Genomic DNA, 27,566 nt, shown 5'->3' with positions numbered 1-27,566 from the left:
TGCCTGCTGTGGAGGGCTGGGGATGGTCCCCACCCATACGCCCAGAGGCTTTGGACCAAGGTGCAGTGCTGCCCTGTTGCCTGCCCCCCCCTAGCAGAGGTTGGTAGAGCCGGCTCTTCATCCTCCTCATCATCAACAACACACAGTTCCCCCCCTGAACTGCTGCTGTTATCCTCCTGAGCCAGCTCCCAGGGTCCGTCCCTGTCATCATCCTCCCCCAGACCAGACCCTGCCTCATACATGGCATCAAGTCCCACATCAAGCATGCTGGTGTCTGACCCCACACCAGCAGCCTGCTGCCCTGCCATTAGGGGACCCTGCCCAATATCCCCTACTGGTGATGTGGGCTGTGCCATGACCACCTCCTCCTCCTCATCAGACATGAATGCCCCCCCCCATTCCTGCCTGATCATCAAAAAGATCCTGGGTGTCTGGGCCCAAGTCCACCTCAGAATCAAATAGGAGGGATGGAGTGTCCCCCAGTTCTGAGCTAGCAAGTGATGCCACTTCCTGCTGCTCACTGGTGCCGGCTGCAGACGAGGTAGCCTGGGTCAGCCAGTCTACCACCGCCTCTGCCTGCTGCGAGCGTATGGGTCGCGAAGCAGCGGCAAAAAAATCTGGCACAGTCCTACGTGGACCAGTTGCCCCGCTACTGCGACCCACAGCCACCTGCTGCTGTGGCAGAAGCTCCTGCTGCTGCTGCTGCGGCTGCTGCGTTGGCAGCAGCTGTTGCTGCTTTACAGTGCCCGGACTGGGCATAGTACGTGGGCTAGGCTGTTGTGGGGTTGGATGCCCACAGCCACCACAGCCTCTTCCTCTGCCTCCCCTCCCTATCCCACCACCACCACCACCCAGACCCCTCCCCCCTCTCCCACGGCCCGTCATATTGGGCAAACTAAACTTAAAAAAAATAAAATAAGGGGGGGTGTGGATACTTCGGGGAAGGAAAGGAGAAAACAATAAAAACCCTCAACTAAATCCCCTCAGCACAAGTGTACCCACAAGGGATACACACACAGACAATCACAGATAGTTAGCCCTAAAAAGGGCTATTGTGGGGTGAGCAGGCAAGCAGAAGAGGGAAAACAGTAAACTAAAATCCACAACCTCCACTTGCACTGACTCAGAAAAAAAAAAAGCTCTCTAAACTAACTCAACTAGCTAAATCGAACACCAATCTCTCTCTCAAACCTGCTCTCTCTAACCTACCAAAAACGCACTGAGTAATGGCTGCCTCTACACCTTCTTATATAGACAGTGGGACGGCTCAAATCTGATTGGCTGCTTGTCCGTTTGTCGCACGGCGAACTCGGCGCGTGCAACGAACTCGGCGCGCGGCGAATTTCTATTGCAGTTTCGTGAAAAAATTCGCCTACGGCGAAACGCGCAAATTCGCAGCGAATTCACCATAGGCGAATTTTTTCGCCCATCACTAGTATATATATATTAATTCAGAACAATCCATGTGTGAAACACAATTGTTACAGATGAGAGAGAGAGAGGTTTTTACAGCGTGGTTATTTGGAAAAGGATTAGAGCATTCATTTTCGCTAGACAAAAGGTTGAGACACAACAGACCAATAGAAGTGAAACAAATCCCTTAATCCTGTCCATTTGTTATAATCACTTATCTCCAACTATTGGTCAAGCCATTCGTGGAAGTTGGAAAATCATCAAGGCCTATGAACGTTTGGGGAATTTGTGCCCAGATGCACCAATGATGAGGTCAAAATCGACATACCCTTCTCGTGATAAATGATCTTGTAAATTGCTATACAAAGCAAAGTACTGCCCCATCTTGGTAACCAAATGAGAAATTGGCATGTTTTAAGTGCCCCTCTTGCCTTTCTTGCCGTCATATGACCCCAGGGACAAGCTTTGTCCACCTGCATACAGGACATAGATATAAGATTCGTCACCACATAACTTGTGCAACAACACCTTCATTTATTTAATTACATGTCCATGCAGATTATCATATGATTTTACTTTAAGGCTACGTATGGATGCACATAGATCAACTATAAATATAGCCTTTAACGTTCAAAAAACAAGTAAACCAGTATCCAAGCACTTTTTAGAGGCAGGACATAATTTACCAACTTTTAAATTTATAGCAATAGACCACATCCCTATGCCTATCCCTTTTTGGATTAAGAAATTGGGTACACTTTTACCCGGGGGACTTAATGCATAATGCTTTTTTAATTGTTTCCTACATAGACATTAAACTATATTAAAATAAATGTTTTACTTGTTCTTTTAACATTTTTTAAGTGGCTGACTTCAAGATCACTCAGAAGGTGAGGTTTTAGATTTTGTAACATTGTTGAGTTTAAGTCCATGAACCGAAACGTTGAGGTTTATTGATATGATTCCTTAAATTCAATAAATGGCAAATTAACAGGAGTGCGTGCTAATCTTGTATATTTATCTATTACCAAACTGAGCACAGCACCCGGAGTGACTTGATCTTAATATACAAATGAAAGCGAGTGCGGATATCTTTGGACAAAGTGTATATATATATATATATATATATATATATATATATATATATATATATATATATATATATATATATATATATATTCACTCATGCACATACCCGGGTGCTGCTCCTGGGAAGTAGCCAATACAATCAAATATGGCAGCGCACTCCTGGGATTTCTTCAACAGAAAAATAGTTTATTTCAACATTTCGGCTCGGGTCCAGAGCCTTTGTCAAGATTACATATCCATACAAAAGTTGTGATTAAATACATATAGCCCCAAAGGGTGTGTCGAGAGTCACACACTAATCACTAGCTACCGTTAGATATCATCTCTAATTGATGCCCATCCACAGGCAATCTATGAGATTCCTTACCAATAGGTCATCATGTAATTTATGGAGCATATCACTATATCCCCTCAATACCATAAATGCAATCAATATTCAATAAATAAATACATAATCAATATTAAAATACATTCTGCAGATATTTAGGTATACACTTATCAGCCCTTGGTGGATTATGTTACAAATGTGGCTAATTTATCTCTGGCTAAGGAAACAATTAAAGAAACATTGTTCATATAGTCCTTTGGGTGTCATCCGATATGTTTCTCTTTCTAACAATAACTTTGATCTATCCAGTGCCAGCCACGCTGGGCAGATGCCCTAGGCAGGCCCGGCAGTTGCGGCGCCTGCGCGAATTTGCGCTTGCGCGAATTGAAGTTCGCATGCATGTGCAGAAGCGCAAAAAGAGAGAAAAAAGAGTAGGGAACCGGACTTGGGGTAGGCGACAGAGGAGGTACATGCCTGGCACCCTCCCAGCTTTGCGCCCTAGGGACGTGCCTACTCTGCCTACCCCTAGTTCCAGCCCTGGTTCTATCACCACCCCTCCTGGGTTCTGGAACATGGTCAATACCTATACACTTAAAAGTAGGCAATCTTTGCCCCTTGTCAAGGAAATGTTTAGAGTTTAGATATTTAGATTTTTGATCCCTAAAGCCAGGACTTATGGCAGACCTGTGTCCATCCATCCATAGTCTTAAGGTCATATCAGTTTAGCCTGTGTAGGAGAGTCCACATGGACATGTTATCATGTATATCATATTTGTGGTCGTACATGTGATGCGATGCTTAATTTTATTTTCTGTCCTGTGTGTGAGTGGTGAAACACCTCTCCAGGGGACACGCATCTACAAGGTATAGCTGTTGCACTTGTAATACCCCGGTTTCCCAGCCTTAAACCGTTGCTACTAACAAATCACAAAGATTTTGTCCTCTGCTGTATGCCATAATCGACGGATTGGGGCATAACTTGCCCACATCCTTATCCACCCTGATGATAGGCCAATTTTCTTAAACCAATTTGTGTACTAGATAAAAGGATTATGTCTAGTTACAAACGTCATCTGTCCAGTTCTATCCTCTGGACTACTTGGACTAAGAGTGTAATTACAAACTGTATTGGGTGGCCATCGTAGTCACTGTTCTAGGGACCTAAATACCGCCTCCATCCCTTCTCTGTGGGGAATGCTAGTATAAAGACTAGATACATCTGCGGTTGCTAAACAAATGTCCCTGTCCATAGGTTACCTGAGCTATCTAATACACTCAAGGAAATCAGATGTGTCTCTAAGATATAACAGTGTTTTGGACCACTGGTTGCAGTAACTTATCCAAGTACACTCCCAAAGGATGCAGCAAGCTCTCACGTGCTAAAACTATTGGCCTCCCTGGTGGGGGATTCAGACCTTTATGCACCTTGGGGAGTGTATACAATATAGGACATTTTGGGAATGCTTATATTAAAAATAACCTTTCCTCATTTGAAATCCACTTGTTATCATATGCATCAGTAATTATTGTGTCAACATGTAATTTAAATTTAGTTACCGGATCCACTGTCAAACGTTCATAAATATTAACATCATTCAATTTTGACAAAATTTCCTGCCTATAGTCCTCATAGTTCAAAATCACAATACTACCACCCTTATCGGCGGGTCTTATAATGATCTTCTTGTCCCCACTTAATGATCGAATAGCATCTTTTTCTTGCTTAGTCAAATTCATATGTTTATTCGTATTTCAAATAATTTTCCAGTTCAGCAACACCCTTCTCCATTGCACTCTTAAACAATTGAATGGAGGGATCCACAGACTTGGGGCAAAAAGTACTTTTCAATCTTAATTTCCTTGAGCCAGTTTCAATGTCGTCCTGGTCTTTCTGATCCTTAAAGTGGTCCTTCAGATCCAACAATCTCCCAATTTTCGATTTCAAATTGAAACTCATCAAACGCTACCGTATGTACATATGAAAGCTTACTAATGTTATTTCAGCCGCTGTTAGAGTGTGTGATGATAAATTGAAAATAGGAATGTTCATTTCCTGGGGGGTCTTCCATTTCGTGCCCCTCCGCGTCAGGTGTCTTTGCCTCTTCCTATACCTGAAGGAGGCAAACTGACAAGCTAGGTGTCCTCTAAAAAATTACTATGTGATTGACGTCCAGTTAACTCACAACTATCATTCCTGATAGATTCAATCCCAGCCACATGATCTGCACTATTACCCTGTGTCAGATTATCATCACCCTCTGAGTCTCCAGAGCTGTTATCAACTGTGTTTCTAGGTTTAGTTAACTGACTCCTAGGGGCCCGCCTGTATCTAGGGACATTGTCTTTAGCAACACTTAACCACATGTAAACCCGGTGTTGGACATAATCTTCATTAACCCTCCGTAGTTTCTCTAGTTAAAAATGTAACAAATCCTTTTTATAATTATCAACCCGTGTATTTACCTTTTGTATCATTTCTTGAGATGTATCCATGGTCAAAATTTATTGATGTTCTAGCTCACACACTGCTCGTTCCTTCCGCACTCTGGCTAGTTCGGAGGAGACTTCCCCAATCACTAATATCATCAGATCCAATGAGCACCTATTGAGTACCCCTATCAACTTCTTACAAAATTCTGGATTTGTCCGTCCTATGGTCAGCACGTTCTGAATCCGGAATCCCTTCGCAATTCTTTTATCTCGAAAATAGTCGGAAAGGAATAAACTTTTGATATTTAACTTTGTACAAAGCCCTGTTGGTGTGGTTTTTAATTTTACTATAGATATATATATATATATATATATATATATATATATATATATATATATATATATATATATATATATATATATATATATATATATATATATATATATTTATTGTAAAGTTCAGGGGGAGTGGGATCGCCCATGCACTGCGGCCACAACACAGTAGTAGAATAAATGTCCTTTTATTCCATATGCAAACAAACAAACTGTATCTTCAGCAGGTAACTTAAACAAGCTGTATCCTTAGCAGGTAAAGTAAGTCAACTTAAACATAGTCTTCAGCATAAAGTAACAATCACGTTCATGCACAACAGAATTGAAAGAAACAGTTCATATTCCCATTCAGGGATCAGGCTCACCTAGCCTTGCAAAGCTTTTGATTCCCAGTCAGGAGAGCAGTTTTCAAACACACTTCTCTCTTGCAGACCTCACGTGTGTCTACCAACCCCCCTCCTGAACTCTCAGGGCTCTCTTAACTCCTGCACTGCTGCAGTAATTAGCCCTGCTGTGCACCCTCCAGGTACCTGAATAAAGGGGAAATATACCTGCTGTCCAGGACCCACCCCTGGAGTCCTGTACATATCCCCCACCCTCTGCCTCAATCCGGAGTTGGAGGCAAACCATGTCCCTAAACAATGTACCCGGGATAGTGCATCTGCATTTTGGTGTAGCTTTCCAGGTCTGTGTTCTACATTTAAACTGAAATCCTGGAGGGCTAAGAACCAACGTGTCACCCTTGCATTGGCCTCTCTATTCTTTTTCATCCAAGTCAAGGGTGCATGGTCTGAGACCAAACGAAATTTTCTTCCCAGAAGGTAATAGCGCAAGGAGTCCAGGGCCCACTTTATGGCTAGGCACTCCCTTTCGACTACTGCATAATTTTTCTCTGCAGGAGTCAACTTCCTACTGAGGAAAGCTATTGGGTGTTCTTCCCCATTGATATCCTGTGAAAGTACAGCCCCAAGGCCAACATCGGAGGCATCTGTCTGTACTATAAACTCTCGACTAAAGTCAGGGGCTACCAAAATGGGGTGTTGGCACAATGCGGACTTAAGTTCTTTAAAAGCCTGTTCTGCATTGTTGTTCCACTTAATCATCACAGACTTCCTGCCCTGAGTCAAGTCTGTCAAAGGGGCAGCCAAGGTAGCAAAATTGGGCACAAACCGCCTGTAGTAGCCCACTATGCCCAAGAAGGCTCTTACTTGTCTCTTAGTCAGTGGCTGTGGCCAATTCAGAATTGCCTCTACTTTATTGAATTGGGGTTTTACCATTCCCCTGCCTACAATGTACCCTAAGTATCGGGCTTCCTCCATCCCTAGGGCACATTTCTCTGGATTTACTGTGAATCCACCTTTTTTTAAAGAGTCTAGCACTGCCTGGACTTTTGGCAGATGGGATTCCCAATCAGTGCTGAAAATTACAATGTCATCTAAGTAGACTGAGGTGTACTTAAAATGAGGGCGCAATAATTTGTCCATTGCCCTTTGAAAAGTAGCGGGGGCAGTCTGTAGCCCAAATGGCAGCCTCTTGTACTGAAAATGCCCCTCTGGGGTAGAAAAGGCAGTTTTCTCCCTTGCCTCTCGGGTTAGAGGTATTTGCCAATACCCTTTAGTAAGATCAAGGGTGGTGATATACCTGGCTGGTCCTAACCTCTCAATGAGTTCGTCAACCCGAGGCATAGGGTAGGCATCGAATTTGGATACCTCATTCAACTTCCTGTAATCATTACAAAACCGTATAGTCCCATTGGGCTTGGGGACTAGGACAATTGGACTTGACCACTCACTCTGTGACTCCTCTATGACACCAAGTTGTAACATTTTCATTACTTCCTCTGAAACTGCCGGTCTGCGAGCTTCAGGAACGCGATAAGGTTTTACACACACCTTCACATTAGTTTCAGTGATTATATAATGCTCCATGACATTGGTAAGCCCAGGTAACTCAGAAAAAACATGTTTGTTCCTCTGCAAAAACTCCTTAACTTGTTGAGTCTGAAACCTTGACAGGGAAGAAGCTACTTTTATAGTATTTACCTTATTTTGTCTTTCAAAGCTCGCAGTAGCCCCAGCAGACACTGCTTCCCTATCTCTCCAGGGCTTTAGCAAATTAACATGGTAGATCTGGTAGGGTTTTCTTTTCCCTGGTTGGTGCACCCTGTAATCTACCTCCCCTACCTTTGCAACAACTTCAAAAGGTCCTTGCCACTTAGCTAGGAACTTACTCTCTACTGTAGGGATGAGTACAGCCACTCTGTCCCCTATCTGGAAATGTCTTATTTTGGCTGACCGATTATACACCCTACTTTGGGTTTCTTGGGCCTTCTGGAGATGCTCTTTCACCATTGGCATTACATTAGCAATTCTCTCCTGCATTTGGGCAATGTGCTCTACAACACTTCTATATGGGGTGGTCTCACTCTCCCATGTTTCTTTTACCAAATCAAGTAACCCCCGAGGTCGACGCCCATACACCAATTCAAAGGGCGAGAATCCCGTAGAAGATTGGGGTACTTCTCGAATGGCAAAAAGCAAAGCTGGAAGCAGGCAATCCCAGTCCTTCCCATCCTTATGTACTACCCTCTTTAGCATTGTTTTCAGGGTTTTGTTAAACCTCTCAACCAGGCCATCTGTTTGTGGGTGATAGACAGAGGTCCTTAGCTGTTTAATTTGAAATAGCTTACATAAGTCGGCCATGACCTTCGACATAAAGGGTGTGCCTTGGTCAGTAAGGACCTCTTTGGGAAAACCTGTCCTTGTAAACATATGAAATAGTTCGCGTGCAATGGTTTTGGATGAGGAATTCCGTAAAGGAATAGCCTCAGGGTACCGGGTAGCATAATCAAGTATAACCAAAATGTATTGGTGTCATTGAGCGGACTTCACAAAGGACCTACCAGGTCCATAGCAATTCGCTCAAATGGCACTTCAATAATGGGGAGTGGTACTAAAGGACTTCGAAAGTGGGGGCCAGGGGCATTCAACTGGCATGTGGGGCAGGAGGCGCAATATCTTTTTACCTCTGCCTTCAACCCAGGCCAGAAGAACCGATCAGCTATACGTGCCTCTGTTTTCTCAGCCCCCAAATGCCCCCCCTAGTACATCATTATGGGCTAAGTCCAGTACCATCCTTCTGAATGGCTGGGGAACTAGTAACTGCTCAACCACCTCATTTCGGACCTGAGTGACACGGTACAGGAGGTCACCATTAACTGCAAAATGTGGAAATTGCTTATCAAGCTCAGGCTCTCGCGGGACCCCATTTACCACAACTACTTGTTCTCTAGCATGTACCAAAGTAGGATCTCGCATCTGGGCAGTACTAAATGCTCCCCTAGAAACATCTAGGTCTGGAAGTACAGGATGGAAGGATTTTTCCTCATCATCCTCCCCAAGCATGACCTGTAACGGGAAAAATTCCCCCCCCCCCAGAGGTTACCTTAGTCTCCAGACTTGAGTCCTCAAACCCAACCTTTCCCTCAGGAACACTTTTTTCAATTTCCTGATTTACAACATTTTGTTCTGGCAGTTCCACACAATCCCCTTCTTTTAAGGGTTCTGTGGAAGTGTCGTTTTCACTCATAACCTGTATTGGTTCAGACACTTTAGTTTGTACATTACCCCACAGTTCCCAGAACAATGGAAAGTCTCGCCCAAGAATTACCTGATGCAACAATTTTTTTACCACACCAACCTCATGAGTAATAGTGCCACAAGCAGTGGCAATTGTCACTGGCAGTAGTGGATATGTCCGAGTGTCCCCGTGTATGCAAACAACACTGAGAGTTTTTGCTTCCTGATGCATCTTTTTGGACACGTTCCCTTGTACAAGTGTAACCATACTCCCTGAATCAAGTAGGGCTTTACCAGAAACACCGTTCACATACACTTTACATTCAAAACATCCTTCTGGCAAATCAGGACCTGCAATGCAAACTGGCTGAGCATAAAAGGATACTCTCCGTAGGACATCACACTGCATGGGTTCCACCTGTAGGGGACACTGAGCCCACATGTGGCCCAATGCCTGGCACCGCCAACACTGCACACCCCCAGACTTCTGGGGTGTTGGGGGGCCTGGCTGTACTGCAGGAGGGACAGTGGATAATATCTTGTCGCTGCCCTTCATGCTGGTTCCAGGGTTCCACGAAGAACTCTTTCCCGCGGAGGTGAACTTTGCAGCCCGGGTTGGAGCGGGGTCTAGATGACTTGTCGGGGGTAGAAGCTCCTCCACTGTGGTGTATCTCTCCACCATCTCCACCAGCCGGTCCGCTGTTTTACGGTCTCCATGACTGACCCAGCGCTGTAATTCAACTGGCAGCGACCTCAGAAACCGGTCTAGCACGAAGCGTTCCACCATCTGTGGACCGGTGAGTATCTTAGGCTGCAGCCACTTTGTTGCCAGCTGTATTAAATCATACATTGGTGACCTCGGTGGAATATTTTTCCGATACTTCCAGCTGAACACCCTCTGTGCCCAGACTGCTGTGGTCACTCCCAGACGGGCAAGGATCTCTGCCTTGAGCCGGTCATAGTGGAGGGCATCTGCATGGGTGAGGTCATAGTAAGCTTTCTGCGGATCCCCAGTCAGGAATGGGGCAAGGAGACCAGCCCATTTGTCTCGGGGCCATCCTTCCCGCTCTGCAGTCCTTTCAAAGGTCATCAGAAAGGCTTCCACATCATCTGTGGGCATCATCTTTTGCAGGAAATGGCTTGCCCTTATTATTGTCTGGCTATTAGGGTTAACCACTGCTGTTTCTCGCCCATGAGCTAGCTGTTGTACTCCCTCAGCCAGCATTTTGGACTGTGCCTCTGTAGAATCCCGCAGGGCAGTGGCTTGAGCTGTAGTAGCTTCCCTGAGTGCAGCCAGTTGCACTTCTGTGGCTTTCTGCTGAGCTGCCATGGTTTGCTGCAACTGCACTGTTGCCATGGCCACTTGCCGTAGCAACTCCTCCATGATAAACAGGAGCCTGGCCCTTTAAATGTCCGTTTTTAAACAGCAATTTTCCTTTTTGGCCTTTTTTGTAGTGCAAACGCATCCGAGCACCAGTTGTAAAGTTCAGGGGGAGTGGTATCGCCCATGCACTACGGCCACAACACAGTAGTAGAATAAATGTCCTTTTATTCCATATGCAAACAAACAAACTGTATCTTCAGCAGGTAACTTAAACAAGCTGTATCCTTAGCAGGTAAAGTAAGTCAACTTAAACATAGTCTTCAGCATAAAGTAACAATCACGTTCATGCACAACAGAATTGAAAGAAACAGTTCATATTCCCATATTCTCACCTAGCCTTGCAAAGCTTTTGATTCCCAGTCAGGAGAGCAGTTTTCAAACAGACTTCTCTCTTGCAGACCTCACTTGTGTCTACCAACCCCCCTCCTGAACTCTCAGGGCTCTCTTAACTCCTGCACTGCTGCAGTAATTAGCCCTGCTGTGCACCCTCCAGGTACCTGAATAAAGGGGAAATATACCTGCTGTCCAGGACCCACCCCTGGAGTCCTGTACAATATATATATAGTTAGTTCTGGTAAAATTAAAAACCGCACCAACAGGGCTTTGTACAAAGTTAAATTTGAAAAGTTTATCCTCAACGTTTTAGCTCTGTTACTTGAGCCGTCTTCAGTCCTGAAGATGGCTCAAGTAACAGAGCTGAAACGTTGAAAATAAACTTTTGAAATGTAACTTTGTACAAAGCCCTGTTGGTCTGTTTTTTTTTCTTTGCCATAACTATTAATGATTTAACCAGCACACAGGCATTGATTGGATCGTTATTTACCGTGTGTACAGGCTCAAATTTTGCCTTTCATCTCCTCATCTGTTGTATAAGTACACAGGAAGCAGGCATGTAATGCTGGAGGGCCCATGAGGTAATGGGTGCTATGTTGGGCATTGAAGAAAAATTTATGGAAATATATTTTCCACAACTGGGCCCTGAATATCATTTTCTGCAGGGCCTAGTAACTTATAGTTCATACTACATAGTAATTGTGTTTTAATTATTTCAAATCTGTGATTATTTTTGTTGGTTCATTGTTTACTTGTAGTGAGGCTGCCAAGAATGCAAAACTGATGAGAGAGTTCCAGTTGATCCCTAAGCTTCTGCTGACCCTGCGAGACACATCTCTCTCCCAGCCCACACTTGCTGCCATTAGTAATGTTTTGAGCTTTCTTCTCCAGTGCTTTCTCAACAGCAATGATCTGCTCAGGTAATCACTCCAAAAACATGTGTTTTATTTTGTTACTGTGAAATGGGTCTCTTATGTAACAGCATAATGTTGAGGCCATTTGAAAATTGTCTTATGTTGAGTATGTTGAGTTTTTGATATACAGAAAATCAAATGTTATGTCCTTTAAACAAAGGAAACTAATATTCCATGATTTTATTAGCTGTTCTTACTAGCTGTGGACATTAAAGGTGATCGTACTTGATCGTCACCTGAGCTTAAATCTGCTACTGCGGGTGAAGAATCAATCAAAAAAGACTTTCTAAAGTGGAGGACATCCTCATGTGCCATCACCCTAAATGTTCTCACTGTTGCAGTAATGCATTTTGTCAATGCAGTTAGTGATTCAAACATTCTACTTTTGTTCATATAGGTTTGGTCAGTTTATCTCATCAACCTTACCTACGTTTGCTGTATGTGAGAAATTTGTGGCTATGGAAGTAAATAATGAAGAAAAGCTAGAACCAGGTACTTTCATAGTCAATTTTTCATGTGTCAGGTTGAAAACAGCTTTGTCTTTAATTGTTCCCTTAAAAGTCTTCTGTAAGAATATTCACTTCCAAGTCATCTGTCTGTAAGGTGTCATAATATTTTTTCTGGGTCATTGCTTTAAAGTGACTGTATCCTGTTTGGTATTCAACTGATTGGCTAGCAGGCTAATTACATACTGTTTGTATTGTTCTGGCTAACAGCCAGAAAGATCAGAATGGCTTAAAAGGGTTGCACGCCTTTGAGATAACTTTAAATATGATGTATAGAATGGTGAAGGTTTTTGAGTTATTTAGCTTTTTATTCAGCAGCATCTAAAGCAATCTGATAACTAGGGTCCAAATGACCCTAGCAACCATGCATTTAATAAGAGACTGGAATATGAATAGGAGAGGGCCTGAATAGAAGTATCAGTAATAAAATATAACAATACATTTGTAGCCTTACAGAGCATTTGTTTTTTTTAGAAGGGAATCAGTTACACCCATTTGAAAGCTGCAAAGAGTCAGAAGAAAAAGGCAAATAACTATAAAAAATAAATAATTGAAAAGTTGCTTAGAATTGTCCGTTCTATAACATAATAAAATAATAAAAGTTACCTTAAAGGTGAACCACCCCTTTAAAATGCAGAGAGGCTTTTGCTCTAGTGATGTGCGGGCCGGCCCGATACCGGCAGGACCCACGGAACATTCAGGTTTGGGCCGACCTCAAACTCTTCTCTGCGCCACCATCAAATGCCGGCTTCTGACTTGATGTCTTATTAATGGCATGTTGGCACACTGTTACTACTGCCACAGCAGCATCTATAGCAGTACTGACTAATGCCAGCACTAACACAGTGTTATGTATTCTATGGATTCTATTCTCAAAGCCTCGCATTAGCAGCACATGTGAGCTGCACACATAGCAGAGTGTAATGTTTCCTGCTCTGTAATCTATCCCCCTGCCACTTTCCATTTTTCATACAGGACACTAGCTCTGTCCATATTTACTGAACATTTTAAAAGATTGCATGGCCCAGTAGAGAGTTATATTTGGTTTATAAATATTTACTTCAAATACTGGCCAGTAGGCTCATTTGCCTTTTACCAAAGCCTTATTTCACTGAAATACAAATCCTACTGAAAAAAATCTGAAACACAGATTGTTTTTATTTTTATGTGACATTGTTTTATTCTAGAATAATAAAAATATATATTTTTTATTCATGTTAATAAGGTGGGTCACATGATACGTAATCTCAAATGCACCTAGATTTTCAAATATACCCACAGATTCTCAGCTGAATTGAAAGCAAACTTTGAATGGGCCATTACAAGGCAACTTTTTGTTCTTGTGCCACTCCAGTGTTTAGCATTATGTTTGGCATAATTGTCCTGCTGAAGATGACCTTTCTGCCACTATTAATTTTTCATACTTTGCACTACCCATTGCTTTTGTTTTAATAAGACACCTAGATCCTCCTGACAAAAAGCAACCAAACTGCATTATTCCACTACCACAGTACAGGTATGGGACCTGTTATCCAGAAAGTTCCGCACCTGAGGTTTTCCGTATAACTTATCTTTCCATAATTTGGATCTTCATACCCTAAATCTACTAGAAAATCATGTAAATATTAAATAAACCCAATAGCCTGATTTTACTTCCAATAAAGGTTAATTATATCTTAGTTTGTGGGAGACGGCCTTTCTTTAATTCTGAGCTTTCTGGATAACAGGTTTTTTGATAACAAATCCCAGAGCCATCTCACACAGTCCCTCCTTTTTTTTAACAATTATTTTTATTGAGTTTTCCAAGTGCATATACATCTGTGTTCATGCTCAATAAACTGTGACATAATCAAATATCAGTGTCTTTCAATCATTGACATTCATTTTACACATTACAGAGGTTGCAATGGATATACATTGAAGATAATAACTCAGGCGTTACATGTCATTACATCAGCAGATGTCATTTTGAACTTACATACATTGTTGTATTCACGAGTATATGCACCCAATACATTTTCCCCAACCTAACCCGAACTGGCCGCCAACGATACCTAAACCGAGAGATGTATTACCTTCGTTATCGATTAAACTGTTATATTTGTTAAAAACTCCATTCTAAGCTCTGGGTTACCTCCATGTGGGTTTCTCATCTACCTATTTTGGGGGAGGTGTGTAGCCATCGAATCATTCCAAATAGCCTCAAACTGAGCCGGACAACCTCTTTTTAAGTACGTTAATTTATACATAGGAATATTGTTATTTACCATATCGATCCATTGCTTTTTTGTGGGCGCTGCAGTAGCCTTCCAGTTAAAAGCTATCAATTTTTTGGCATAGACAAATAAAGCCGACAGGAGACTTCTAGTTTTACGTGTAGGGGTTATACTTTCAACATAATTAAGCAGAATAGGTAGAGGTTCCAGAATCAAAGGGATAGAAGAAACCTCCATACATTCAGCTAGGATCTCTTTCCAAAATATTTGGAGCTTACAACATGACCAGACCATATGCATAAAAGAGGCTGGAGTATGATGATATTTAGGGCATTCATCAGGAATGGTGTTGGATATTAAGGATAACCTGTGTGGTGTGAGGTAAGTCCTATGTAAATATCTGAATTGTATCATTTTATCCCTAACACTTATAAGAGATCCAAACGCTGACTCCAAAACTTCTTCCCACAAATCTGGGGTTAAAGTTGGTATATCTACATTCCATTTCAAGTATAATTTGGGAAGTATTTGTGGCATAGGCAGACTAATTAGTTTATAAAATTGGGACATAGGTTTACGCAATCCTTGAGTATGGATATAATCCTCTAACTTGATGGGACTAGTTTCTATATTTGCAAATGATAGCTGGGCCTGGGTAGCGTGATGTAACTATAAATACCTGAAAAACATTCGATTTGGGAGACTAAATTTGGATATAAGATCGTTAAAAGATAGTAATTTCCCTTGGTCAATTATATCACCAATGTACTTTATTTGATATTTTGCCCAAATTTGAGGGTCAGGGATTGTTGACAAGTGAGGTAAATTCGGATTGAACCATAAGGGAGAAAATTTCGAGCAGTAAGTTTTTTCTTTACGAAAACATTTTTGAGCTAGTTTCCAGTCAGGGACAGTGGCTTTAATTAATGGTTTAACTCCTCTGTTTACCCCTGCTCCCCTGTATAAAAGGTTTTTTTAAATTTTCTGAGGAACACAGTCCCTCCTTAGTTACAGGATGTTTAAGGTGCCTGTGGGGCAGAGTAGGCAGTTGTGGGAAAACAGAAGAGGTGTCTGTGCAGGAACCTGGGCATGATAAAGTTAGGGCGCTAAAAGCATAGCTAGCTGATTCTTTATGGGTGGGGCACATTTGGTAATGACTTTTAAGGATAATAATAGTTATTCCTTTTTCCTTAATGATTATTTCGTCATGAGTTAATATTTGTATCAAGGGCAATGTACTCCTTATTAAAATTTAAAAGGCTATTTGAACTCACCTTGGAGTTCCATGACCTTTTAAAAGCACTTAGTCTTCGGCTGTGTGATTTGTTTATGGTTATGGAACTTTCAGTAGTGTAATAAGAATGCAAATAGAAATATTGTTTGCTGTTAATAATTAGTTGTACAAAACTATGTTATATGAAGAATTTGACTACTTTGCAGTAAGGGTTGACTAAATTGGTGAACTGGCAGCAAATTAGCAAATGAGATTCAATGTTGCAATGTTATACACCTTTGTAGAAATAAGTTAAAAGCTTAGTTATTTGCTAAATGAAGGTGTGTTGGGGCCTAAAATGTAATTAAAAAAACCCCAAAAACATATAGTCCAAGAGTTCTCATGTTTAGTGTCAGTCAGGAAATACATATTAAGCTTTTTTTTTTAACCATACTGGGTCACTTTTACATTATTGATCTAGGTTCTATCTCCTCACAAAAACATTTGCTAACTTTCAGGTATAGTTACAGGTATGGGACCTGTTATCTAGATCTGGAGATCTGGGGTTTTCCAGATTACGGATCTTTCTGGAATTTAGATCTTCATACCTTAAAGGGTTGTTCACCTTTGGGTTAACTTTTTGTATGATGTAGAGAGTCTACAGAAAATTATTTAAACTTTAAATAAACCTGGTTTTGCTTCCAATAAGGATGAATTATATATTAGTTTGGCTCAAGTAAAATGTTATTACAGAGAAAAAAGTAATCATTTTTAAATATATGTATTATTTGGATATAATGGTCTATGAGAGACTGCCTTTACGTAATTCGGAGCTTTCTGGATAACAGAACCTATACCTGTAGTAAATAAACAACAAATGCCCTGACTCTGAAATGAATGACTACTTTTTTTGTGTTTTGTAAGGAGCTGATGATGATTTTGGAGGACTTGTGTCTGCTAACCTGATAATTTTAAGAAACAGACTTTTAGATGTGCTCCTTAAACTCCTGTATACTTCCAAGGAAAAGACTGCTGTGAATCTGCAGTGAGTATTGGATGGGGCACAATTCTGTCTGATTACTTTGAAAAGAAATTTAATGTGCATCTGTTGAATCTAGCCAATAATCTCATTAAATAGTATTGACTATGATAATTAGTGCTAAAAAGTACAACTTAAAGGAGAACTAAACCCTAAAAATGAATATGCCTATAAATGCCATATTTTATATACTGAACTTACTGCACCAGCCTAAAGTTTCAGCTTGTCAATAGCAGCAATGATCCAGGACTTCAAACTTGTCACAGGGGGGTCACCATCTTGGAAAGTGTCTGTGACACTCGCATGCTCAGCGGGCTCTGAGCAGCTGTTGAGAAGCTAAGTTTAGGGGTTGTCACAAATTATCCAGCTGAAAATGAGGTTTGTCTGTAACATAAGCTGATGCTACAGGGCTGATTATTAAATTCTGATGCTAATTGCACTGGTTTCTTTGCTGTAGAGATACACTAGCACACAAGGCAATTGAAATGCAGGGTTACCCCTTGCTGTTTATTTTTGTATGGACATGCAACTTTCAGGGCGAACCTGCATTCCAATTGCGTTGTGTTCCAGTGTATCTCTACTTTACTGATACTTTGGGGGTTGCCGTACTCTCTACGCTGTGCACCAGGCTATTAGACGGAAAGTGATTTAAGAATGTGCTCTACCTCATCTTGTTCCAGTCAACTGGTTTCTGTGCTGCCATGTAGTAACTATCTGTAATTAATTACTAATAGGCCTTATATTGTGACATTTCTATTCTATGTGTAAGTATATTGTGAGTGGGTCCCTAAGCTCAGTAAGTTACAGCAGCACAGAGCATGTGCAGTAGGGCATCTTTGGAGACACAGATCTTTACTGCTAAAGGGCTGTGGTTGCCTTGGGCTGGTACAGAAGCACAAAACATAATGTACAACATTTCTACCTTCTTCTTTAGTTAAGCTTTAGTTCTCCTTTAAGGAAATGCTGTTTTACTGTGTCAAATAAAATACCCCCAACTGGAGAGTAGGCTATATTAGCATGCACTTCTTTTGGGGTAAACATTTTTTAATGATAGGTGACCTTTAAGGAAGATAATGATCAGGGGCGATCCTGGCCCCTCCGCCGCCTGAGGCAGTTTGCTGTTATACACATGTTCAAATGTGGTGTGTCTTATTTTTAATTCATACATATCTTCTAAAAAATATAAATGTTATAACTATGCAACCTCTGCTTTTAAAATACATTCCTCTTTTTTATATTTTTTTTACCTTTTTTGTTTTAAGAGCCTGTGAAGAGTTGGTAAAGATTCTTGGATTTGATTGGGTCATCATGTTTATGGAGGAACATCTTCATTCTACCACTGTCACTGCAGCCATGAGAATTCTTGTGGTGCTGCTTAGTAACCCATCTATTCTTCTTCGCTTTAAAGATGGAATGTCCGGAGGAGGGTGGCTGGACCAGACAGATTCTGTCTTAACTAATAAGATAGGCACTGTACTAGGTAAAACTGTTAATAAATTTACTTTGTTCTATCTTTGCGTCAGAGTAAACAACTCCAAGTAATAGTGCTAGTGGAAACACAGGAATGAAATGGTACAGTTAGTATAAGTGTATATGAGTGTATAGATAGGTTTGTATATATGCGCACTGGGGTTCATTTGGAGTGATTGAACTTGATAGACTTTGGTCTTTTTTTTTTTTTTTTTAAATCCAAGTTAACTGTAACTATGTACTGAGTTTTTTTTAGGCTGGATACCCAAAAAGTGCTGTAAAAGGAATTCAACAGAATAGAGAACTTTTTAAGATTTTTTCTTGCCTGCACATAAAACACTGTCAGCTTTGGTATTGTCCTCTATGATATGCAATGTCGCTAAAAAATGTAAATGAATACTGTATTTATGAAAATTACTGTCACCCCATTACCATTAATATTTTTTTTATCTTAGGATTTAATGTAGGAAGGAGTGCTGGAGGCAGATCAACTCTCAGGGAAATTAATCGTGATGCTTGTCATTTTCCTGGCTTTTCCATACTTCAGTCTCTTCTCCCTAAGCACACAAATGTCCCTGCATTGTATTTTCTGCTTATGACACTTTTTCTGCAGCAGCCAGTCACTGAGCTACCTGAGAACTTGCAGGTCAGTGCACCTGTCATCAGCGGCCGAAGTAACCGTGGTTGCCAGGTAGGAATTAGCCTGTAAGACATGTATCATTTCTCCCCTCCTAACTTAAACCAATGCTAAAAAAAACATCAACCAAGCAATTGTAATATATTGTAAATCTAAATAGAGCATCTAAAAAAATTGTCAAAACTCTCAAGACTTTTCTACTCAAACACAAATGTAAAATATTATTAAATAAAAATATTTCTGAAGACTAACAGAAGTCATGATGCACTCTTTTAAAGGAACCCATAAGTTCATGACATACTGTATATGAGAAAGTGTTTTTTATTACCACATTAGGCTTGCTTTATACAGATCTACAGTAGAACACATTTATCCTAATAATAATATTAGGAATTGTTACTTGAGCAGTCTGTTTTCAACCTTCCCTACGTGTCACCTATTCATGCAGTTATTTTTATACCTTAAGTATCAATAGGGATTGTTGTACTATCATTTTTAAAGGTTGCATAAGATGATAATAGAACGCTGTTCTTTCTAACTGCCTGTTATTTATATATGCACAGAGCTAATTGTTCAACCTTTTTATTTTTAGAAATCCAGACTTTGACAATTATCTTAGAAATTCTTAACCAAGTCTAATGTATAGGGGTTTTTGATAAAGATTTTTAGCCTCACCTCATTCCTATTTTTCCCAAACATAATGCATATCCCCTATTCTTCATGTATCAATACTGATATATTTTGACACATTCTTCTTCCTCTTCTATTTTTAAGTAAATAATTTCTTCCACATGGAGACTTTGTAGGCCCAACTTCTTTTTCAGCCAACAGTCAACTGCCACAATGTAATTGATTGTTCCCATTTGCCAACATTGCTGCTAAATTGCACCAGTGTTATCCACATTATCCACAAAACTATGTTTGATCTTAAACGTTTTGCTGCAATTTACCACTATGTTAGTAAATTTAGCCCAGAGTGCTAGATAAAATAATCATCCTAGGGCTTAAGTATTTTGTAGCCATGACAAAACACAGGGGTGGCCAATAGTACAGTGTGTTATTGCCCTTAATCTACTTGTGTGTAATCAGCTTTAGTTACTTTGTCCTACTGCCCTGTCTTTTAGATTATTGCCTAATAACATACAGAATAGAAAACTGGGTTGTTCAATATACAGGTGCAACAACTTTTAATACTATGTTTCTTATTTAGTTTGATTTGGACTCCATCTGGACTTTTATCTTTGGGGTCCCAGCATCCAGTGGAAATGTCTTTTCTTCTATCCACAATGTTTGCACAGAAGCAGCCATGCTCTTACTGGCCATGCTCAGGACCATGCTCAATTCTGTAAGTATTCCAGTCGGTCTATTCCAGCAGTGTTTAGCAACACCAACCTTGCTAAAGTGCAAATGGAAAAAACAATGTACATTTTTTCATTAATTTTGTCATTTTGATTTCAGGATCATTAAATAAAATACAGTATATATTAGTGTGTTTCTTTAGAGTTGCTTTTAACTTAAGCTTTGATACAGTGTTACGTTTAGTTAGATAGTTTTAGTTAGTATATTTTCTTATAATACACAAAAGCCATGAATATCTTGTAAATGATATCCTTATAAACGGTGAGTTCTGATGGCATCAGTTATACACGGTGAGTTCTGATGTCATTTCTGTCACATGACTCACTGAAACTTGTGTATTATAATAAATAATGTACCCCCAGTTGCAAAATATGAGGATATTAGAAGTTACCTCGGAGTTCCATGACCGGTATAAAAACACTCGACCTTCGGCCTCGTGTTTTTATATGGTCGTGAAACTCCTCGGTAACTTATAATATCCTTATATTTTACAAGAGGGGGTACTTTATTCACTATATAATCAAACATTACAGCAGACTTGACAAAAGTTTCCAGAAGAGGCATTCAAATTGTTGAATTCTAGACAGTTTTTATAACAAAGCCTCATTTATGGGGAAGACAAATAACACAGACCAGCAGCATACTGATAAATATACAGTCATATGAAAAAATCTGGGAACCCCTTTCAGCCTGCATAATAATTTACTTCACTTTAAACAAAAAAGATAGTAGTATGTCTTTCATTTCCCAGGAACACCTGAGTACTGGGGTGTTTTCTGAACAAAGATTTTTAGTGAAGCAGTATTCAGTTGTATGAGATTAAATTAAATCTGAAAAACTGGCTGTGCAAAAATTAGGGTACCGTTGTAATTTTACTAATTTGAATGCATGTAACTGCTAAATACTGATTACTGGCAACACCAAATTGGTTGGATTAGCTTGTTAAGCCTTGAACTTCATAGGCAGGTGTGTCCAATCATGATACCAACTCTCACCATTATAGAGCTTCCCCGATTTACAGATGATCACGTGTCCAACTCCTGTTCCCTGGCAACTGAACTTTTTCAATACATCACAGATACGACTTCATGCTGATTTGCGATGAATAAAAGCTTCTTTATGTATTAACAAATGTAAATATCATGTCAGCTTCCACCCTGTGCACCAAGTCTCTATCACTGACATGTTTCATGCCACATGGCACTTCCTCAGAGTATGACATTTTTTTCACAACACACAACTTTATAGCTATCCACAATTACTGACAATTTCACTCAATTATCCTTAAAGGGATATGCACTTAATTCTATATTACAATGGTAAACAATGGTATAACGATGTATGCTTTTATAGTCACAATTATTTTCTTTAAAGGGGTTTACCTCATTATCCTTAATGTATTAACATATTACTTTTCATGAATATCCCTTTATATTAGTTAATTATGTATCTCTCCTATTCTATGTAATATTTGATTTTACAATCTTTGTTAAGACCTATAGGCTTCTCATTTATTAATTTAATTTCTCCAAATCTCCTTTTCTCTTACCTAGTCTGACATGCTCTTTGCCTTGAAAAGATATAAAATGATCATTTCCATTATGTTTATATTAGAATATGTATCATCCTCTATAGCTAAATATATTCTAAATAAACATAATGGTAATGATAATTGTATTGTCAGACTAGGTAAGAGAAAAGGAGATTTGGAGAAATGAATGAATAAAAGAGAAGCATGGTGGATGTTTTGCATGTTGAGAGTTTGTATTTTGTAGGGTGCATATGTGCGCCATCTGGCAGCTCGGTATAGTGAGCGGATCCCCGGTGGAAAGATGACTGCTTATATGGGAGATGTAAAGCGAAATATGAGGAATGTGAGTCATAGAGAGTTCGTATGCTGAAACACTTTTGGCGGACCACATGGGGCATAGCACGCTGCATGATGAACCAGCCATGGAGATGAGATGGGCCTGATCAATACCGGACTACTTTTGCGGAGGTGGTTTCTGTGAATAATCTGGGAGAGGTCCTCATGGTTGCATTGTGAGAGATATGTATTGGCGGCTTTGCTTACATTAATTTGGCGGTGTGAAATAACATCTAAATAAAAACTTTTAAAGTGGTTATGCCGTGTGTATTGGGAAGAAAGCATAATATCTGCAGTTAATAAGGATCTATACAGCGATGGTGCCCACATCATTGATGCAAAGAATATGATGAACTAGCTTAAATGTTTTACACCCTTACTATACTCTATATGAGGAGCAGGCAAAAAAACATATAGAGTGACATTTTGTTACAGGACTGAGATAAAGATCTGCCTGTAAAGTAAACGCTAAGTCTATATCAAAGTGAACGGTCACTCTAATGATATTAATGTTGCTAATATATATATATATATATATATATATATATATATATATATATATATATATATATATATATATATATATATATATATATATATATATATATATATATATATATATATATATATATATATATATATAAAGTACTCCCCAATACATGAATATGATGATATAGCTTCTAAGTGATCATTATTATTATTGTCAGAAATGCTATATTTATACTATATTGGATTAAAGATGGTGACTGGCCAGTGCTCTTATGATGGCCATACATGTATGCAGATGAGTTCTTCTACCTAAAAAGAAAGGACACAAAGATGCGCTTTTCAGCATGGATTCTGGAAAAAAGACTGATACTACAGAATTGATAGTGTCTGATGATAAATTGGGAATGATGGATCTGTTTAAAAAAACTGCAAAAAATGTCACTTGAAAGAACTTGGTGGAAGATTTCAACTCTGTAGAATTATATAGAGGTAGAATGTGTACCTAGAGGATTACGCCTGAAGAAATTTCCGGCATTTGATTGAAGACACAGATGTAATGCAAGAGCGGTACCTAGCTCTATCCAAGTGTTCTTTTAATCCAATGGGAATTCTGATAAGAAGATATAAAAAAAGAACAAACAGACTGAATATCAAAATTGAAGAAATTAAAGGTCAACTAATTGATTACCAGTGTATAACAGAATATAACAAGAGAGAAAAAAAGATGAAGGAGAAATTGGAAACCGTGGAAAGAAAGATTATGGATAGTAAGCAACAAAAATTCCTAAGGGAGACTATGAGAATGAAAGAGTCTTCTCTTGGGGTATGGAACTAAATAAAGACAGAGGCAGATGGGAACATGAATGAAACACAAGGAGTAACTTTTTTTAGTGACTACAGACAGCGAAATAGAGACAGGTTGAGATTTACGAGAAAATTGAAACAAAAGAAGCAAAGTAAAGAAAGGGAGAAAGATGCAGAAAACACAACAAGAAATAGAAGAAGAAAGTAAGGAGGAAGACAAAATGAAAGAGAAAAAGGAGAAACGGAGAAAAGGAATAACAAAAAAGATGGAGATACAGAGGAAGAAGCAAAAAAAATATACTACGGAAAAATGAAACAAGTGAAGATCTGGTTATTAATCTTTCATCTTATATATTAACTATGAAAGGACTCTCTTGAATAAGGGCATAACATTCTGTCCTTCTAGTCATTTTTCTCTCTTTTCAACTTTTGTTGATTTAAACATATTTATACGAACATTGTCCCTTAAGAGGTTTTTTTGAAAATGTTGAATGTAATAAAAAAACCCAGAATGGGATACATGAGAGTCAGGAGGTATTGAATATAGGTGAGGAAGGGCACCTTGAAAATTTTGCAACACAAGGTGTTATGAGAGCATTGGCCTAGTTAGATGAGTCTGATAATATTGCAAACAGAGGAGAAAGCAATATAGTACACACAGATTTGAAACCTAAATCAACCTTTTACCCTATGGGTCACAATAGCCCCTTTTTGGATTGTTTCTATACATTGGTATGTGATGGTTTGAAACATCTATCTAATAAAATTGAAAACAAGGAGGTAATTGAAAGAAAACAACTTAATAATTTAACCAAAAAGAAGGAATATGAGGCACTGAAATCACTTAAAGATGATGAAAAAATTTTGATACGTAAATCTGATAAAGGGGGGGGGGTCTGATAAAGGGGGTCAATCGTAGTGCTAGATAGAGAATATTATGAGTGTTTTTTTGGTACAAGGGTTTTTCAATCCAAACTGAGAAAGATTTTGGAGTATGGAAAAGCTATGGGGATACTAAAGAATTTGGTTATATTTGGTGTTAAAATCCTAGGATACCAAACTCCCCAAAGTCCATAAAGGACTTAAAAATCCTAAAGGAAGACCAATAATTGCTGGTAATGGATCTTTAAATGAAAAACTAGGGGAATATGTGGATAAATTGCTTCAACCCATAGTTGTAAACCTAAGTTGATATGTAGAAGATAGTGGAGATGTTATCAATAAGTTACAAGATGTAATATGGGAAGATTATTATTATTAACATTTTATTATTAACATGTATTTATATAGCGCTAACATATTGCGTAGCACTGTAAAGTAAATGTGATTATACAACTACATCACATGAATTACATACATAGAATATATGGAGTAACAAACATCACAGTCAATACAGGTACAAAAAGGTGAGGAAGGCCCTATGCGTAGGCATACAGTCTAAAGGGAAGGGAGTAATACACAAGGTGTGGGAGTGGGCAAGATCGAATTAAGTGGGTGAGAAATGTGGTATTGCGTTTGGTAGTTAAGCAGAGTGAGGGTAGGCTTCTCGAAAGAAGTGCGTTTTCAGAGATTTCTTGAAAGTAGAAAGGTTGGGAGAAAGTCGGACAGACCGTGGGAGAGCGTTCCAGAGGAGGGGTGCAGCCCTTGCAAAGTCTTGAATGCGAGCATGTGAGGAGGTAATGAGAGAAGAGTTGAGTAGCAGGTCAGTAGAGGAGCGTAGTAAGCGAGTGGGTGAGTATATAGAGATGAGTTCAGAGATGTAGGGTGGGGCAGAGTTTTGAAGTGCTTTGAAAGTCAGTGATGATATGATGATATGATAAGATGATATGTTGTGGGGGAACTTTAGATGTTATACTATATAGAGCATTCTTTAAGTTTACAGGCTCTGTGTTTTTGGCTGGCAAACTCTAACATATATCCTGACGAACAAAGTGAATTTATTTTAGAGTCAGTTCAATACCTTCTGAATCATAATTATTTCATGAATGGAGGGCATTTCTATCTCCAAAGGTGTGGCACTGCAATGGGTTGTGATTTGCGCCCTCATATGTGAACTTTCATGGGATGGATTGAGAAGTTTATATACAGAAAAATTATCGGCTCAGTCCCCAAATAAAATTAGAGTTAACTGCTCACCCAGCGCAGAATAGGACCCAGGTGTAGAAACCCTGGGTCTATCGTTAGAGGGTGTAGTTTCAATCAGTACACAGCATTGAAGTTTCAAGTCACGGCAATCTTTGTATATATGAAAACTAGCTGGGGGAGTAATTCAATGTAGATAGCGAAGAAGCACGCACTCCATGGGCCAATCGATATAATAAAAGTCTTTATTTACAACAGCTAAAACAATAAACCTTACGCGTTTCGTATCCGAGGATACTTAGTCATAGGCATGATTGAAAACAGCCGTGAACTGAAATTTAAACAAGTAAAAAGGATATGACGTACAAATCAGTGATCCTAAATTTTAACCCTAAAATTTAAATTGTTTCAGCTGAAATGAAACCTCTACTCTTTTATTTTTAAGTCAATTTAAATCATCACACACAGTTCTAAATTACTTTAAATCATTACAATTCTTTCAAAATCATTATTAAGACAATTTTTCTTAAGACCATTTTATAAGACCATTTTTTAAGACATGACGGAATGCTGAAAAATAGTAGAATTAGTGGATAAATCATGAAATACATAAACAAATATTTAAGTTAATTATAATAATCAGAAAATTGATGTGTATAGCTAGAATAATGCTCTTCTTGATAAGAGATTTTTAACCGCTTCAAAATCAACATCTAGATTCAGGAATATTCATCCGTATCGTGGAACTCATACCAAATAAACATGGATTCATATCACATTATATTCAAATATCGTTGCAAAACATTAAGAAAGAACTAAAGAGAGGAAGAACTCTCTTCCTCTTTGTTAAATGTATGATCCATTACGATATTCATTTACCTTCTAAACGAAGTACTATACAGATAAAAACTAAACTACATTAATTGTGAAACCAATTCTACAGAACAATCGCAAAACGTATATTATATTTATATGATAAAATAAAAAATAAATAAATAAATAAAGAGATAAGTCAAAATCAACCTCAGTGAATATACTCTTGTGTGTACATAGAATAATGATAATAAATCAAGTCATTATAATCAATCAATGACCTCAGTGAATATAATCTCATGTATATCTAGAGTGCAATTAACATTTCTTGCGGTGAATAAAATAATATTAATTTTATTAATTTAATTTAAATTTTAGTTTTAATTTTAATATACTATATTAAAATCAAACGTTTAAATCAAAGATTTTATTAATTGTAATTCGACCTATGTTGTTTATTTACTCACCTGCACAAAATGTAACTCAAGTGTCGGATGCGAGAACACATCAACCAGGTAGTTTCTCGTAGTTCTTCCACAGTGGTTTCGAGGCACTTCCTTGACTGCAGCAATGGGGATTGTTCCCACTTAAGGATTCAAGGGATAGAAAAAATCACCCCAACCACAAGAGGTGGTGACTTGATGCAGAGGCTGTTTTACAGGGAAGCATACTGGATTTTTAGCCACTAGGTTTGAACTTGCGTTTCGACATCTCTTGTCATGTCTAGTATTACGTTTAAAATGATAAGGGGTCTTGTTAATTGTTTGATTTAAGATCGATTTGAATCCGTTATTGGTATTCTAGATTTTGGATGTAATTTATACGATAGGTGAAATTGAAGTACTATGAAATTAAGAGATATGGTTTTTAGATCGATGTATGATTTGTGTGGTAACGATAATTAGATTGTTTTGGAGTAAATCTGTAAAACGAGTCAGTAGTTGACACAGGCACATCATAAATTAATCACTTTGAAGATTTAAAATTTAAAAATTTATAAATGTAAAAATTTATAAATTCAAAAATTTAAAAAGTTAAAAATTAAAACTTAAAATTTCATATCTTAAATTTAAGAATTAATATATGAGGTTTATATATAATACACTTTGATAAAATGATATGAAATTTGATAGATTGACACATGAGCACGAATTGAGTTAGTAGTTTTGATATATATTAAAATTAAAACTAAAATTTAAATTAAATTAAATAAAATTAAAATTAAGATTATTTTATTCACCGCAAGAAATGCTAATTGCACTCTAGATA

The 27,566-nt window shown here is 38.8% G+C and overlaps 1 protein-coding gene across 7 annotated transcripts in view; it reads left to right on the top strand.

The window, feature by feature from the left end:
• LOC108704099 (WD repeat and FYVE domain-containing protein 3) overlaps positions 1 to 27,566 on the top strand; it is a 453,243-nt gene that overhangs the window by 287,894 nt on the left and 137,783 nt on the right. For all 7 annotated transcript variants that reach the window (XM_041579765.1, XM_041579766.1, XM_041579762.1 and 4 more), the window contains 6 exons: positions 11,647 to 11,808; positions 12,200 to 12,294; positions 16,662 to 16,782; positions 18,039 to 18,256; positions 18,702 to 18,937; positions 20,094 to 20,228. In XM_041579765.1, coding sequence (XP_041435699.1) covers positions 11,647 to 11,808; positions 12,200 to 12,294; positions 16,662 to 16,782; positions 18,039 to 18,256; positions 18,702 to 18,937; positions 20,094 to 20,228 — 967 coding nt within the window. The remainder of the gene's footprint in view (positions 1 to 11,646; positions 11,809 to 12,199; positions 12,295 to 16,661; positions 16,783 to 18,038; positions 18,257 to 18,701; positions 18,938 to 20,093; positions 20,229 to 27,566) is intronic.

The sequence above is a fragment of the Xenopus laevis genome, chromosome 1S (assembly GCF_017654675.1).
Source record: "Xenopus laevis strain J_2021 chromosome 1S, Xenopus_laevis_v10.1, whole genome shotgun sequence".
Classification (NCBI taxonomy): domain Eukaryota; kingdom Metazoa; phylum Chordata; class Amphibia; order Anura; family Pipidae; genus Xenopus; species Xenopus laevis.
This window is presented reverse-complemented; position numbering and strand designations above follow the sequence as displayed.